Here is a 14,022-nt window from a genome sequence, read left to right on the forward strand (position 1 = left end):
CACAGACTTTTTCTTGGGTTTGTTCATCCCTGCATTCACAGTGCCTACAGTCTGTTGGTGGTACTCAATACTTAACATGTGACTAATACTTTATTTAGTAAAGGCTTTAGTTTCCATTTAAATGAGGTGGAGGTCAAGTGCCACATGGTTAGAGTTCCCTGCAAAATCACTATGATTAGAGTGTCCAAGGACACCTTAGAGGTAAGGACATTAGTGGTGGCATCATATGGGAGAATTCTGATCAGTTTAGACAAGGGTGCTACTATGAAGTGTTAGAAACACTGGGGGAGGTGGGAGAGGGGAAGTGGTTAAGATTAACAGAGGCTAAGGAAATGCCAAAAGTAACTCCCAGATTTCCAGCTTCATGAAAGTGAAGAAATAATAAGGTATTATCCCAGAATAACCTATGCTTATATATGCTTGCCCTGGCATGTCTGAGACCTGAGACTGGTTCCTCTGAAAGGAGACAGAGGAGATATGAGAGAAGAGGAAAATCCAGATGCAAACACAAATGCTACGCAATGGCACTGTTAAGTAGACAGCTGGGTAACTACCGGCAGGACACAGCATTCAATGAGATGCTTGTTTACATCTCTAAAGTGTATAGAAGGTAGCCAGAATCCTGGAACAATGGTTCCTGGGCCTTTATTAACTTGTAAGGTAAATTTAGAGGCCTCCCAGCCATGACTAACCAACTGGGAATAGTTAGATATCAAGACACAGAGGAAAAGCAAAGTCAGAGAGAATGGATGGAAGAACACCCAGGATACATTCTTTTCCTCCTCTTCTTTCTCATCCCCCTAATATTTAATCATCTTCAAGTAAGGTTCTTGCTGAGACTTGGTGGTAGGGGTTTGTGAGCAGTGAGAAGCCTATAGAGAGGGCAGGAAATTTAAAGTCAATAGCAGGGAATTAGTACGAACATGTGGCATAAGCTTCAAACACTCAAGATTTTTATAAGACAGAAAAGTAAAGATGAAGAAGATAAAAAAAATGAAACCACAGCAAACCCAATCACACACAGATGCTAAGAAACGCATAGGTGAAGAGAGTAAACATGTAAAAGCTGTGTTGTCTGGGGAGAAGACAGTTTCAAGTAGGTCGAGGTTGGTTCTGAGGGTACTACGGAGCATCACAGGCACATTTTTCTACGTCTTGCTAGGGCACTTACTCACCAACTATAAATTGGCTATAGCCAATCAGTGTTTGGAGCATTAGAACACTGAAAAATGATTAAGTATTGCACAGAACAAGGATATGAAGTATACGGATATCATATATCTACTACATAGAGGTAATATAAAATGTTTCTGTCCTTATCTGAAATGGGAAGATGATATAAATATCTCCAAGGACAATAATTAAAGAGGTGCGGCATCCATTAGAATATAAGCAATGTTATCTGGACTACAGGACCTAATTGCTTGGTGATAAATTCAGTTTCTTTGATGTATTAAAAGATCCAGGCTCAAATTCTAGGTCTCTTTCTATTTACCATTATCAGTGATATAAAATGGAATTCCCACCTAGAATGTAAGTTTACAAGATAAAGACCATTACAAATTTTGTTATATTAAAATGTCTAGTGTTAGCCAGGCAGTGGTGGCATAGGCTTTTAATCCCAGCACTTGGGAGGCAGAGGCAGGCGGATTTCTGAGTTCGAGGCCAGCCTGGTCTACAGAGTGAGTTCCAGGTCAGCCAGAGCTACACAGAAAAACCCTGTCTCGAAAAAACAAAATAAATCAATAAATGAATAAATAAAAAATGTTTAGTGTTATATGGACTAGTTTCTACCATTAATCAATGCACATATTTTCTCAAAAACAACACTTGATGCTGGATGTGTGTAACACTTAGTAGGCTGAGACAGGAGGGCTGTTGTGAGTTTGAAGCAAGCACAGACTATATAGCAAGAGCATCTCAACTGCTCCCTACCAGAAAAATACAATATTGTAATTACTAGCTTTCCATATTTCTCATATAATTCTAGCAGTCATGTTCTATTAGTTATTTAATATAGTTTACTAATATTACTCCTATCCTACCTCTTTTCAATCCTTACAATTTAAATAGTTTATTTGTTCTTGCAGAGCTAACATGTTTCCTAAACTTCTATAACACTATACAACAGTAACAGACTCATGTAGATAAAGCACAAAGAAAGAGCAGCTGAATTTATAGATAGTTGTACCATGAGAGTATAAACAGATTATGATATATTAATCACAAAATTAACAAAATACATTTTATTGCTTCTATTCAAGGCAAAGGTATAGAAGGGATAGCTATAGAAATTAAAGTCTGAGAGAGCTATGAATCCTAGTAATTGAAAAATATATGGGTTATTATTTGATCTACAATGGTGTCCTACCTGCAAGATAAGTTAAGGACAATGATGGCACAGCTTGTGGGAGTGACCAGCTCATAACTGGTTTGACTTAAGGCCCACTTCATGAGTGGAACTCATACCTGACACTGCTTAGGTGACCAAGAACCAGAGGCTAAATGGCCTAGAGACATAGGGTAAAACCAAAAATTACTGGTCTATAAAAAGAAAAGAAAAAGAAAAAATATATAGTTATAAAGTGACTCCAAATGACATTCTGCTCTACTCATAGATCTGTGTGCCTTGTACAACCATCATCAGAGAGGCTTTCTCCTTCACCAGAGGAGCACAAATACAGAGAGCCACAGCCAGACATTATGTAGAGTGAGAGACCTTGGAACACTCAGCTCTAAATGGTTTGTCTCCATTAAATTGCTTCACAGAGCTCAGAAAACCCCAAGAGGGGGAGGAAAGAGGGTTAGAGACAGAGGTATGGAAGAACCAAGAAAATAATAATAAATATGATCAAAATTCATATGAAGTCACAGAGACTGAAGCAGCATACACAGGGCCTACAACAAGGTCCTCTACATATATATACATATACATACACATATACACATACACATACATATACACATACATATACATATTGTGGTGATTCTACGGGATTCCTAAGTGTGAGAATGGGTGGGTTTCTTGTTTAATGTGTCTTCTTTTGACCTCTGTTTGTTTGTTTTGTCCAATTCTAAGGTGTAATATTAAAATACAGCAAAATAAAATATAATAAGATAAAACAAAAATTAACACCTCAGAATTAGAAAAGAACAGGCCTCTGAGAAATAATAGTAAAATGTAACAAAATAAAATATAATGAAATTATATACCATGAATAAAATATAAACCATAACTATCTCTTAGAAGCCTAATCTTTTCTAATGAAAGACAGAAAGAAGTGGATCCAGAGAAGAGGGAAGGTGCGGAGGAACTGGGAGGAGAAGAGAGACAGAAAACCATAATCAGGTTATACTATGTGAGAAAATACTCTATTTTCAATAAAGGAAAAAGATATGTGGGTTATTTTCGAGACCAGAGGAAAGCAAAGCCCATAAAGGACATTTTGGACAAATGTTTCATAATACATAATTTCTGGGACCTAGAATGACACAATTTTGTTCACTCTGAGACCCACATCTAAGGAGGGATAGGTGGCACTTAGTGTGTCCCAGAGAAAGCAGCTGGCACTTTGTCAGAGCGCGCTGATGACGCTCAGTGGGGTGGAGGGTGCTGCTGCGCACTCCTCACTGGAAACCTCTCTTCAGTCCTCCTCAGGACACTCTCTCTCCAGCCCCTTGGCTCTTCCTCTCGCTGACTGACTGACTGTTGGCATCATGTGGTAGGCTGTTCTTCTCTCATCTACCCACAAGTACAGTTGAGATCACTTCACTTTACAGTCTCTAGTCCATATGCCTAGTCTTGCTTCCACTGCTGCATTTGCTACTGAGTCTACAAGTCTACTTCCAATCTTATGAGTTCAAGTCCGTGATTGACTATTACTACCTAGCTCATAACAGGCCTTTCTACGTGGCTAACACAGGATACACTATCTTCCCTCCCAAATCTATTAATAGTACCACTTCTGTAGCATCAAAATTATAAATTTGGGAGGCATCTTAAGACTCTCTTCTTCTTCAGACTCCAACTTCTAATCAATTACAAGTTCATAAAAAGCATACATTTCCACAAATGACATTTTCCAGTTTGAAAATGTTAAGATTCACCAGACAGGATACTCACAAATATAAAATGAACAAATTCCCTCGTAACATTAGAAAATATTAAATATACTGGGAAATATAATTGTCTAAGTTGCAGACAGAAGAATATATGAAGGTCAAAAGGGTCTTGGGACTGTGGAAGGGTTCTTATTACCTTTCCCAGTTATAGAGATTAATGTTGATCTGTATGGCTTGATATACGAGGCCAGCCTGGAGAAGTATTGTTTCAGCCTCCTGGATGTTCCCACTAAACATTAGTATGTGGGCCATTTTTGACTCTCTCGATGGAAGATCTTTCATAGCATTGATGTACCGAACTTTATCAATCTAAAAAGAGAAAGTAAAATATGTCTACCACAAGTCAGTAATAATAGGAATATAATAAATTATGTTAAGAAAAAGACTACTGTGAAGCTGGGTGGTGGTGGTGGTGCATGCCTTTAATCCCAGCACTTGGGAGGCAGAGGCAGGTGGATTTCTGAGTTCGAGGCCAGCCTGGTCTACAGAGTGAGTTCCAGGACAGCCAGGGCTACACAGAGAAACCCTGTCTCAAAAAAACAAAAAAGAAAAAAAAAAGAAAAGAAAAAGACTACTGTGCATTACATAAATATGATTTACTTACTTCTCCAACCGCTGCATAGGCTATTTCTGCAGTAATCATATCTCGATTTGCAACTGCCATAGCTGCTAGGCAAGCCCACATGCTTTGTTCCTAAGTAAAACATGAAAAAAATTATCTTAAGTAGGTAGCTGAATTACATATAAACCAATGGTTCTCAACCTATAAGTTATGACCCCCTTGAGGGTCACATTTCAGATATCCTGCATATCAGATATTTACATTATGATTCATAATGTATTGCTATAAGCAGTGGTTTAAATTCTAATGGTGATACAACTAAGTAATTAATTTACAAGTAAAAATTATGAAACATGGCATTGAAAGAAATTGATAATAAAATAAGTTATATAGAAGCTAGGCATGGGAGCACACTTATAATCTCAGCACTTACTATGCAGAGGCAGGCAGACCTCTTTGAGTTCAGAGCCATTCTGGTCTACACAGCAAGTTCAAGATCAGCAAGGGATACATAGTAAGAACCTTACAACAAAACAAAACACCAAAAACCAACCAAACAAAAAAGTTTACGAAGTCTCTATTTAAAAACATTACCATCAGACAAAGAACTTCGTTTGAATAAAATTTTCTAAAAATTTTTATTTCTAGTTATTAAAGATTTCTTGTCTTTATAACTCAGATGGGTTTCTTTCTTTTTTCTTCCTCTTCCTTTCTTTTCTCTCTCTCTCTCTCTCTCTCTCTCTCTCTCTCTCTCTCTCTCTCTTTCTTCCTTTCTTAAGAAGTGGCAAGGAATATCTTACAGGGAGTAAGAGAAATAGTGAGGTTCTCACACAATGCTACCAAGAAGCCACTGAATGGAAAAACATCTAAATGCCATTCCACAAATATGCATCCTAAGGGATGCTACCCAACAACTAAGAAAAAGGGCTGTGTTCAAGCATGTTTGGAATATACTGGATACAACCAGTCAGGAAATGCTGATCCAAAACAAAAATTCTTAATGTTATCTATACAAGAGAAAGTCTGAGGAGGCTGAGAGGTATAACTCAGCTTCTACACAAGATGTAGCAAGCCAGAATCTCTGTGAGGGTAGAACTTAGGAATCTGACTTCTAGAAAAGACCCACAGGGCTGCTTCATGTGCCAGTGTAGGAAACTGTTGGCCTAATTACAGCTTCTTCAAAGGACACATCACACAGCAGCATCTATTCCTCTGTATTCAGCAAGCTGTCAGAGTGTGCAGCAGAAGATACGGTCCTGCTCACAATCGTCTTAACCCTTATATGTTATCATTACTCATCTCTCAAAAGGGAGACCAGTATACGATATGTGCACGATACGTAAGGTACCTTGACAAAGCGGCAAAGCCTGACGGCATCTTCCCATTTTGAGCTGCTCACATATTCATGGAGGATAGCGGGGTATGGTGATATGCTGATGTGTACCAGGGAGCCGTCAGCTCTTCTTATAGTTACCTGATTTCCAACAAAACTCACTATATGCGGGTTTTTACTATATTCACTGTTGAAAACAAACAAAGAAAACTTAAAGCTACCTTCTACATATTTTTTTCATATGTATTAGATTTGAGAAATAACTCTAACATATAATTTCAAAACTGACACCCACCATTTAACCCCAAACAGAATGTATATTCAAATAAACATTTCAATATAACATGTAGATAGATATACACTTGGAGCAAAATATACCAACAATTTAAAACGGCAAAAGTCATTCCATAGTTGATTGCTTCCCTACTGGCATCCGCAGTGGGCTTTTGTTACTGTTTGGAACCCCATGGTAATGTCCTGTTCCCCAAAAGGGTTTGTCAGAGGTGAGCCCAGTGAGGCCTGCTCAGGGGCAGGACACAGCTGGGGAAGGCTATCCTAGAAGCCCATTCTCTCCACTCATCCCCTTCCCTGCTCCACCCTCACTGCTGCCATATGCACTCCACTGCCACTGACCTAAAAGCAATGGGGCCAGTTGATCATGGACTAGAACCTCTGAAACCTTCGCCAAAATATCCCTTTTCTTTTTATAAAGCTGTTTGTCTCAACTACTGTTATAGTAACAGAAAGTTGACTAACATCTCCCTTGAACCTTAAACTATGAAAACAAATAACTTAGGTGTTGATTTTGAAAATATGGACAAGCCGGGCAGTGGTGGCGCACGCCTTTAATCCCAGCACTTGGGAGGCAGAGGCAGGCGGATCTCTGAGTTCGAGAGTTTGAGGTTAGCCTGGTCTACAGAGTGAGTTCCAGGACAGCCAGGGCTACACAGAGAAACCCTGTCTCGAAAAAACCAAAAAGAAAAAACCAATAATAATAATAATAATAATAATAATAATAAAATTTGTGAAAATATGGACAAGCGGATTAAAAAAAATCAAAGTGAATTCCAAAATTACTTTCTTGTAGTAAAAATAGATTAACTTTAAATAAGAAGACTGACTTTTTTTGTTAATTTGTTAATACTGTTGTTTTTCCTTGTCTTTCTGACAGTCTCACTATGTAACCAGGCCTGGAGCTCACTATGCAGACCAGGCTGGCCTAGAACTAGAAGAGATCCTCCTGCCTCTGACACCCCAGTACTGGGATCAAACTCGTGTGCCATCACATCTGGCTAATTTATAAATACTTTAAAAAATAAGCCTTTACTTTGGTGTTTCCCTAGTTTTGTTACAGTTGTGAACTTAAGTTCTAAACATACACTACGAAATTTGCTGCTTAGACCTAAGGAGTCTAACTTACTGCTGTGTGAAGAATAAGAAATGTTTCTGTTAAGAATTTAGGAATGATTTTCCTGACATGGTTAGGTGGGGGTTTTGCTTGTTTTTAAAGCTTTTCAGCAATTATGGTCTAATATAACCTTTACTATCATTCAAAAATCCAACTGAAGAGACATATAGTTGGAATTCTTAAAGTCAATGAAAATGTGTACGCTGGGTAGCTGTCACAAAGTCTATCTTGCTGCAAAATCTTAAGACTACTGGGTTAAAAAAGAAATCACTAAATCACAGTGAATAACCTCACCTGAGCTACCATTAAACAAACCTTGGAAATTATACTCATTTATAAAATATGAGCAAATAGTTCATAATTTGTTTTTAATTTGAGTCCATTACTTAAATCTTACCCAGTTTTATCTGAACAATTTATTTAGTTGTGTCTAACTAAACTTTAAAAACATCTAGGAAAAGGCATGGCAATTAGAACTTTATTTACAATATTGAATCCTGTGGAACACATTACCTTGCATCTCTTTCATACAATGTTTTAGGCAGAATGTCTCTGTCCACATAAACGGTATTAGGGTAATACCATACTGTGAATCGCGTATCTTGAAGTCCACAGAGGATATTGCATGTATCACACCATGCCAAAGTATGTACCATAGTTCCTTAATTTAAAAAGAATAGTCATGGTCCATTAGTGTCAACAGATATTAAAATCCACCTTTAAAATCAGCTGACAGACAAGATCCTAATTAATATAATGGCCATATCTCTACTTTCTGTTTGTATAACAAGTGAACAGATCAAAAACTATGAAAAGTGAAAATATTTGAATATTTTCTCTAGAGCCATTCTAGTTTTGATCAATAGGTGTTTGTGTGCTGATTTAGCCACAGAGTTCAAATTTGCTATTGAAATTGAGAGTCAAGGTAGTGAAGAAACGTGAGACTAAAACTCACTCATTCAAGCATCAAAGCTGCTTAGTGCATGGCAGATCCTTTAAGAAAATGGACAGCAGTTACAATTTTAAGCACATGGAAATCATTTTACCAAGTTTAATAATCTGTTCCTCTTTCCCAAATCGTTTCACTGAGGTGATGTAGAGATCTCTGTTCTTATCAATGAAAGCAATTTTTCTGTCATTGGTAAGTCCTTTTTGATCCAGAGCAATTTCTGAGATTTCATTCTAAAATTTCAAAAAGTATGCAAGTATTAAATCCATTTTAGCGCCTGGCATATGATCACTTTAATTTGTTATCAGCACATTTCTGTTCTTAAGGGTCAATTAAACCAACTGTGGTGGCATACACTTACACTCCTGGCACTCAGGAGCCAGAGGCAGAGGACGATGAGGCTAGGCTGGGCGACAGTGCAAAATCCTGTATTGGGCAGGAAGAAAAACAAAACAAACCCCACAGAACAAAACAACAACAAAAATTAATTAAATGTCAATTACCCACTCGTAATAATAAAATATCCCTATTAACTTATTTCATTAATTTTTTTAAGTCATGGGACACAGATTCAAAGAAAAGTGAGAGATAACTCCAAGAATGGGAGAGGTTCCCAGACAGGATTACTCCTTCTTCTTTAATTTTAAATTGGTAATAACTAAGAATTCAAGAGCAGCTCTAAAGTGTAGTTACTTTGCTGGCAACCCAAGATTCCTTAAAACATCATGAAAACATCTGCCCTGACTCTGTAGTGAGAGCCACTGCCCTGTGTCCTGTCCTTAGCTGACAGAATCAAAGGAGAAGAGTTCAGTATCACATGAGAGGTCTACATTAAAGAAACATTAATGAAATGCTTTCTTATAATAAAATTTATCCTGAATAGATTGCCTAACACCTATATTTTAAAGATTTGTTAAGTAAACTTTAGAAACACATGGGAGTATCTCGTTTCTAGAACATTAAAATTTATAATTTTCTTCATGTTGTTTTCTGTGAAACATAAAACGTGGTGAAGGCATTATATTTCCCAAATGAAACCCATAGGCATTCAGTGATTTTGTTTTTTGTTTTTTCTTTTTGTGGCAGGGTGTGTGTGGGGGCAGGGGCAGGGAAAGCAAATACAAAACAAGCCCAGAATTTATAGCGTAGACTTCTAGTTCCAAGATCTTTGCTTTTATACAATAATAGTAGAATAGTTTGGAAATATTAAACTAATTTATTATACTAGCTAGTAAGATGAAATTTCTTAAAACTCAAAACACTTAAGTATGGCTTCATTTATGCTTGATCCAAGAGTGATTCATATGCTGTCTACTGTGTCTGAAGACTTGGCTAGGAACTCTGAACTCAACAAGCATCATGATTATACTGTGTCTAGGATTATATGCATAATACCTTTTAAAATAAAAGATACACATATAACTTTATGCAAATTTTTGGACCAGGTTTTCTATTTTATATTTTTAAAAGGGAGCCCCTCTAGAATATAATTCACATTTTAATGAATAAAATCATTCTTGTTTCATAAATATTAAAGCACTGTGATTCTAGTATTACAAAAATACAAATATTTCAAATAAGTTATCTTTACAATTAAAGGCATATTTGCTGGCCTGGAGAGATAGTTCAGTGGCTATGAGTGCTTGCTGTGCAATCATGAGGACCAGAGTTCAGATCTCAGCACCTGCAGGACAAGCCAGACACCTGGTATATGCTTTAACCCCAGCTCTGAGACAGGGTGGACACAGAAGGGTCTCCGGGGACTTCTGGCTTAGCAAAGAAAATTCAAGGCCCAGGTTCATAAAAGGACCCTTTCTCAACGAAATAGGTGTGGAATTATAGAAAAGGAAACTTGGCACCCTCTTTTGGCCTCTGTTTATGTGTGCATACAAACACACACCCACATACAAATAAGTAAATAAATCTTTTTTTTAAAGGAGTGCCTGTCATCACCAGCAAGAGAAGCTAGTGTTGGTGTAATATTAGAAATGGTTACACAGATGGTTCTGGTTTTTAGGAAAGTTAAATTAAGACATGGACAGTAATGATGTGTGTCTACACAGAGGTCCTCTTCACACAGCAGAGCTCCCCCTCCTCCTGTCCAGCCCCCCTCTCTCCTTCTGTTCTAGTCCTCCTGAGTCACTCTTTGCGGTGGGACATGAAAGCAGTGTGTGTTCATTCAAAGTTTCTCTCTTGTTCTGGACTGATAATCATCTAATAATGCACAGACGTAATTTAGATGTAGTAGCATCTGCCTGCAATCCTAGCACTTGGGAGTGGAGACAGGATCAAGAGAACAAGGTCATCCTCAGTTACACACTAAGTAAAAGCCAAATACACCAAACTTGAGTTCTACTGTAAACTCTGTTATTACAGCGAATACAGTGCTTCAGTTTTGGTTTCTTCAAATTGATGGGATAAATTATTATTGTATAGAATATAAGACATTATTTTGTTGTTATTACTTACTTTGGTTTTTATTTTGTTTTGTGAGACAGGATTTTTCTACATAACTTTCCTGGCCCAATACTAGGAATGCAGCCCAGGCTGGCCTCAAACTTGTAGTAAACTTCTTGCCATAGCCTCTTGTGAACATTAAACTTAACCCATAGTGCAAGTAGCAGAATTTAAAACTTAACATTTCTCATGTTATATCCACATACACTGAGTAAGTTAGGAGATGTAGAAGACATTACCCCCACTCTTATAACTATGAAACTATACATTCTTACACTTATATTGTACTCTAGTGGAAAAAGTTGCCACACTAAAATATTCATTCAATATTATTAAATTATTCTTATTTTAACCTTTCTTACAAAAAATGATTACAGCTGAGAAATGACTTCTTTTTATATACTGAACTCTACTGAGAAGGAAAAGTTCTGTTTATATACTATTGGTTTAAATGACAATAAACAGTTTACCTTCTCATTATCTTCTAGTGGGAAGGGAAACTAACGCAGCCTCTTTGAAAGATAATGGTTCTTAAAAATCACAAATGCTCAGATCCTTTGATATAATTTAGAATTAACAGCACAGTGATAACAGAGCGTATGCAAGGCAACACCATGGTGGAAAACACCAGACACTTTCTTGCGTGTCTCTGGAGGGTCTCACTAGCCCAAGCCAGCCTTTAACTTGTGATCTTCCTTCCACATACCCATGCTGGGATGACAGATGTGCAGCATGGTGGCCAGCTACACTGCAAGCTTAGACACCCTCCAATGGAGCAGGTTAAACAAACCAATGCTGCCAGATGATGGTTTATTATTTATTATATGATGGTGGTCGGGAGAGGAAAAAAAAACAGGTGTGGAAAGATCTCCAAAAGTGCTGTTCTGTGAAAGAAAGTAAAGCATAGATCTGTATGGTGCACTTTAGTGTAAACAGAGGGGAAGAAGATATGTCAGTGATGTTTACAAGTCAAGTCTTTGCAAGGACATAGAAGATATTAGTAACTGTGTTACTTCTCAGGTAGAATACTGAAAAATGGTGTGGTAGGGAGACTTTTTTTTAAAAAATATATTTTAATGTGTTTTACATTTCTGATTTATATGAATTTATACATTATTTAATGTAAAATAAATAATGACTGAAGGGGAAAATACAACAACTTAAAGAAGCAATTCATTGGAATTGCTAAATAATGCTAAAAGCACCCTTCTGTTCTCAAGTATCACTTGTTTAAAAGGATACCTTTAGTGCAATGTGCTCCTTTTTAAGTCCAAAACCCAAACCAACACACACAATTTACAATTTGGAGTGCTTTGTACTTTTATAGAGAATAATTTCCCCCTATAATGTAGTTGTTGAGCTACGGTCTTAAAATCTAAAGAAAATGCTGTTTAAGGACAGCTCAGTAAGAAATTTACTACAAATTTATAAAGAAACTTTTATCTACAAGTTTAGTAAAATAGAACATGTTATTGGAAAGCAGTACAAGTGTGGTCAACAGACACAAACCATGGCATCTCATTCACTTCACCTGGTCAGCACGTGCATGTCTGCACATAGACACACACACACACAGACACACACAGACACACACACACACACACACACACACACACAGACAGACACACAGACACACACACACACCACGGCATCTCATTCACTTCACCTGCTCTCACAGACCCTATTTCAGAATTTCCCTGTCCTTAGTCTTAAGCTATAATATGGAAGGTATACACTTATTTTTAAATATTAAATTAGTCCGTTTTCTTCCTAAAGGGATAACTATTATTTTAGAAAGAAATTAACTAAACAGTGGTCATTTATACTAAACACAGCAATGTTTATTACCTTATGAGAAAGAAGTTTCCCATCCCCTAAGGGTTTTCCAGTTGATGCTTCAAAGAGGAAGATTACTATAAAAAAAAAAAAGTAGAGCATTGATGAGTTACACTAGAACCATTGTTGATAAATTTCAATGGAGCTATCATAATTCTTAGGAGGTATTTCTTAATTTTATGGACCGTAGAACCTCTATCAGCACAGAAAACCAACATCAAATTTCTAATTATTAATGAGGTCATATTTTTTATGAAAATAGTATAACTAATTTTTTTTCCTGCTACTAATGATTAAGGAAAAGGTTCATGGATTCATCAATGGCAAATTCAAATGTGGATACAAAGTTAAATTCTGGTTATCTCTAAGTTAGTTCTATGGAACAATCATTTTCACAAAAGAAAATATGCATTAAAACCCCATTTTTATGATACCAGACAATATACAGCATGCTGTTTCTATTATACACTCATGTGGTAAAATAAATAATTTATCCTGGATTCTTGGCTGAGAGTTTCAAAATCCCTTAACATTTCTGGAATAACAGGAGATTTTTTTTTGCTATGTTAGTGAGAACAACAGATTCATTGGTACTTTCTTTACTATAGATAAGGGTTCACAATCAGATAAACCAAGCAGCAACTACTAGGATAGAGCTTTTAGGTCTCTGGCTTCTGTGGATAAGAAGAGACCTAGAGATTGAGTTCAAATGAGTGACCAGTGATTTAACTGGCCATGCCATGTAATAAACCCTCAAAGCTCAGCTAAAAGAATAAGCAGCTGATATGGAAAGTGATAGCAATCTCATAAAGAGTACCCTCAATTTTGTGGGGTATAAGAATTCTGAATATTCAGAGTTTGAACAAAATTGTAGTATACCATGTTTGGGAGGAAATGGATTATCAATAATTGAAATTCTTCATAAATCATTAATGTTATTACAAATTGATGGTCTTGTAAAATAGTCAACTCACACTTTTAGAGTATCTGCTGGCTTGGCCCAGAACGATGGGGAGGCCATAAGCAACCTATACTTGTTATAGACACTTGCTTTGGGAGCTCATCTAGTTCTCAGCCAAAGAATTTCCTTGAACTCTTGAAGGGAGGTTCCAGAACTGTGCCTGCCATATTTCTAGTGAACCTTTAATTTTTAGAATTAACATAGAGAAAAAAAGAGATCAGCTATTATAGTTTGTATCATAAGTGTCTCCACAAAGCAATGCATTGGAGTTTGTTTGCAGCCTGCCATGCCAGAGAGGAGGTGCTGGAGTCTAATGAAGGAAGTCAGGTATTATGGGTGTGCCTCTGTGTAGAGAGCCGTGGAAAGCAGAGACATCTCTGGCAATCCGATGCTC

At 37.0% G+C, this 14,022-nt stretch overlaps 1 protein-coding gene across 2 annotated transcripts in view; it reads right to left on the reverse strand.

The window, feature by feature from the left end:
- The window catches only part of Ift80 (intraflagellar transport 80), a 156,434-nt gene that overhangs the window by 68,642 nt on the left and 73,770 nt on the right, over positions 1-14,022 (reverse strand). For both annotated transcript variants that reach the window (XM_028763616.1, XM_028763615.1), the window contains exons 13-18: positions 12,680-12,744; positions 8,472-8,607; positions 7,939-8,086; positions 6,033-6,204; positions 4,727-4,816; positions 4,259-4,431 (exon numbers count right to left, since the gene is read on the reverse strand). In XM_028763616.1, coding sequence (XP_028619449.1) covers positions 4,259-4,431; positions 4,727-4,816; positions 6,033-6,204; positions 7,939-8,086; positions 8,472-8,607; positions 12,680-12,744 — 784 coding nt within the window. The remainder of the gene's footprint in view (positions 1-4,258; positions 4,432-4,726; positions 4,817-6,032; positions 6,205-7,938; positions 8,087-8,471; positions 8,608-12,679; positions 12,745-14,022) is intronic.

Source organism: Grammomys surdaster, unplaced genomic scaffold (assembly GCF_004785775.1).
Source record: "Grammomys surdaster isolate TR1022 unplaced genomic scaffold, NIH_TR_1.0 139, whole genome shotgun sequence".
NCBI classification, from domain to species: domain Eukaryota; kingdom Metazoa; phylum Chordata; class Mammalia; order Rodentia; family Muridae; genus Grammomys; species Grammomys surdaster.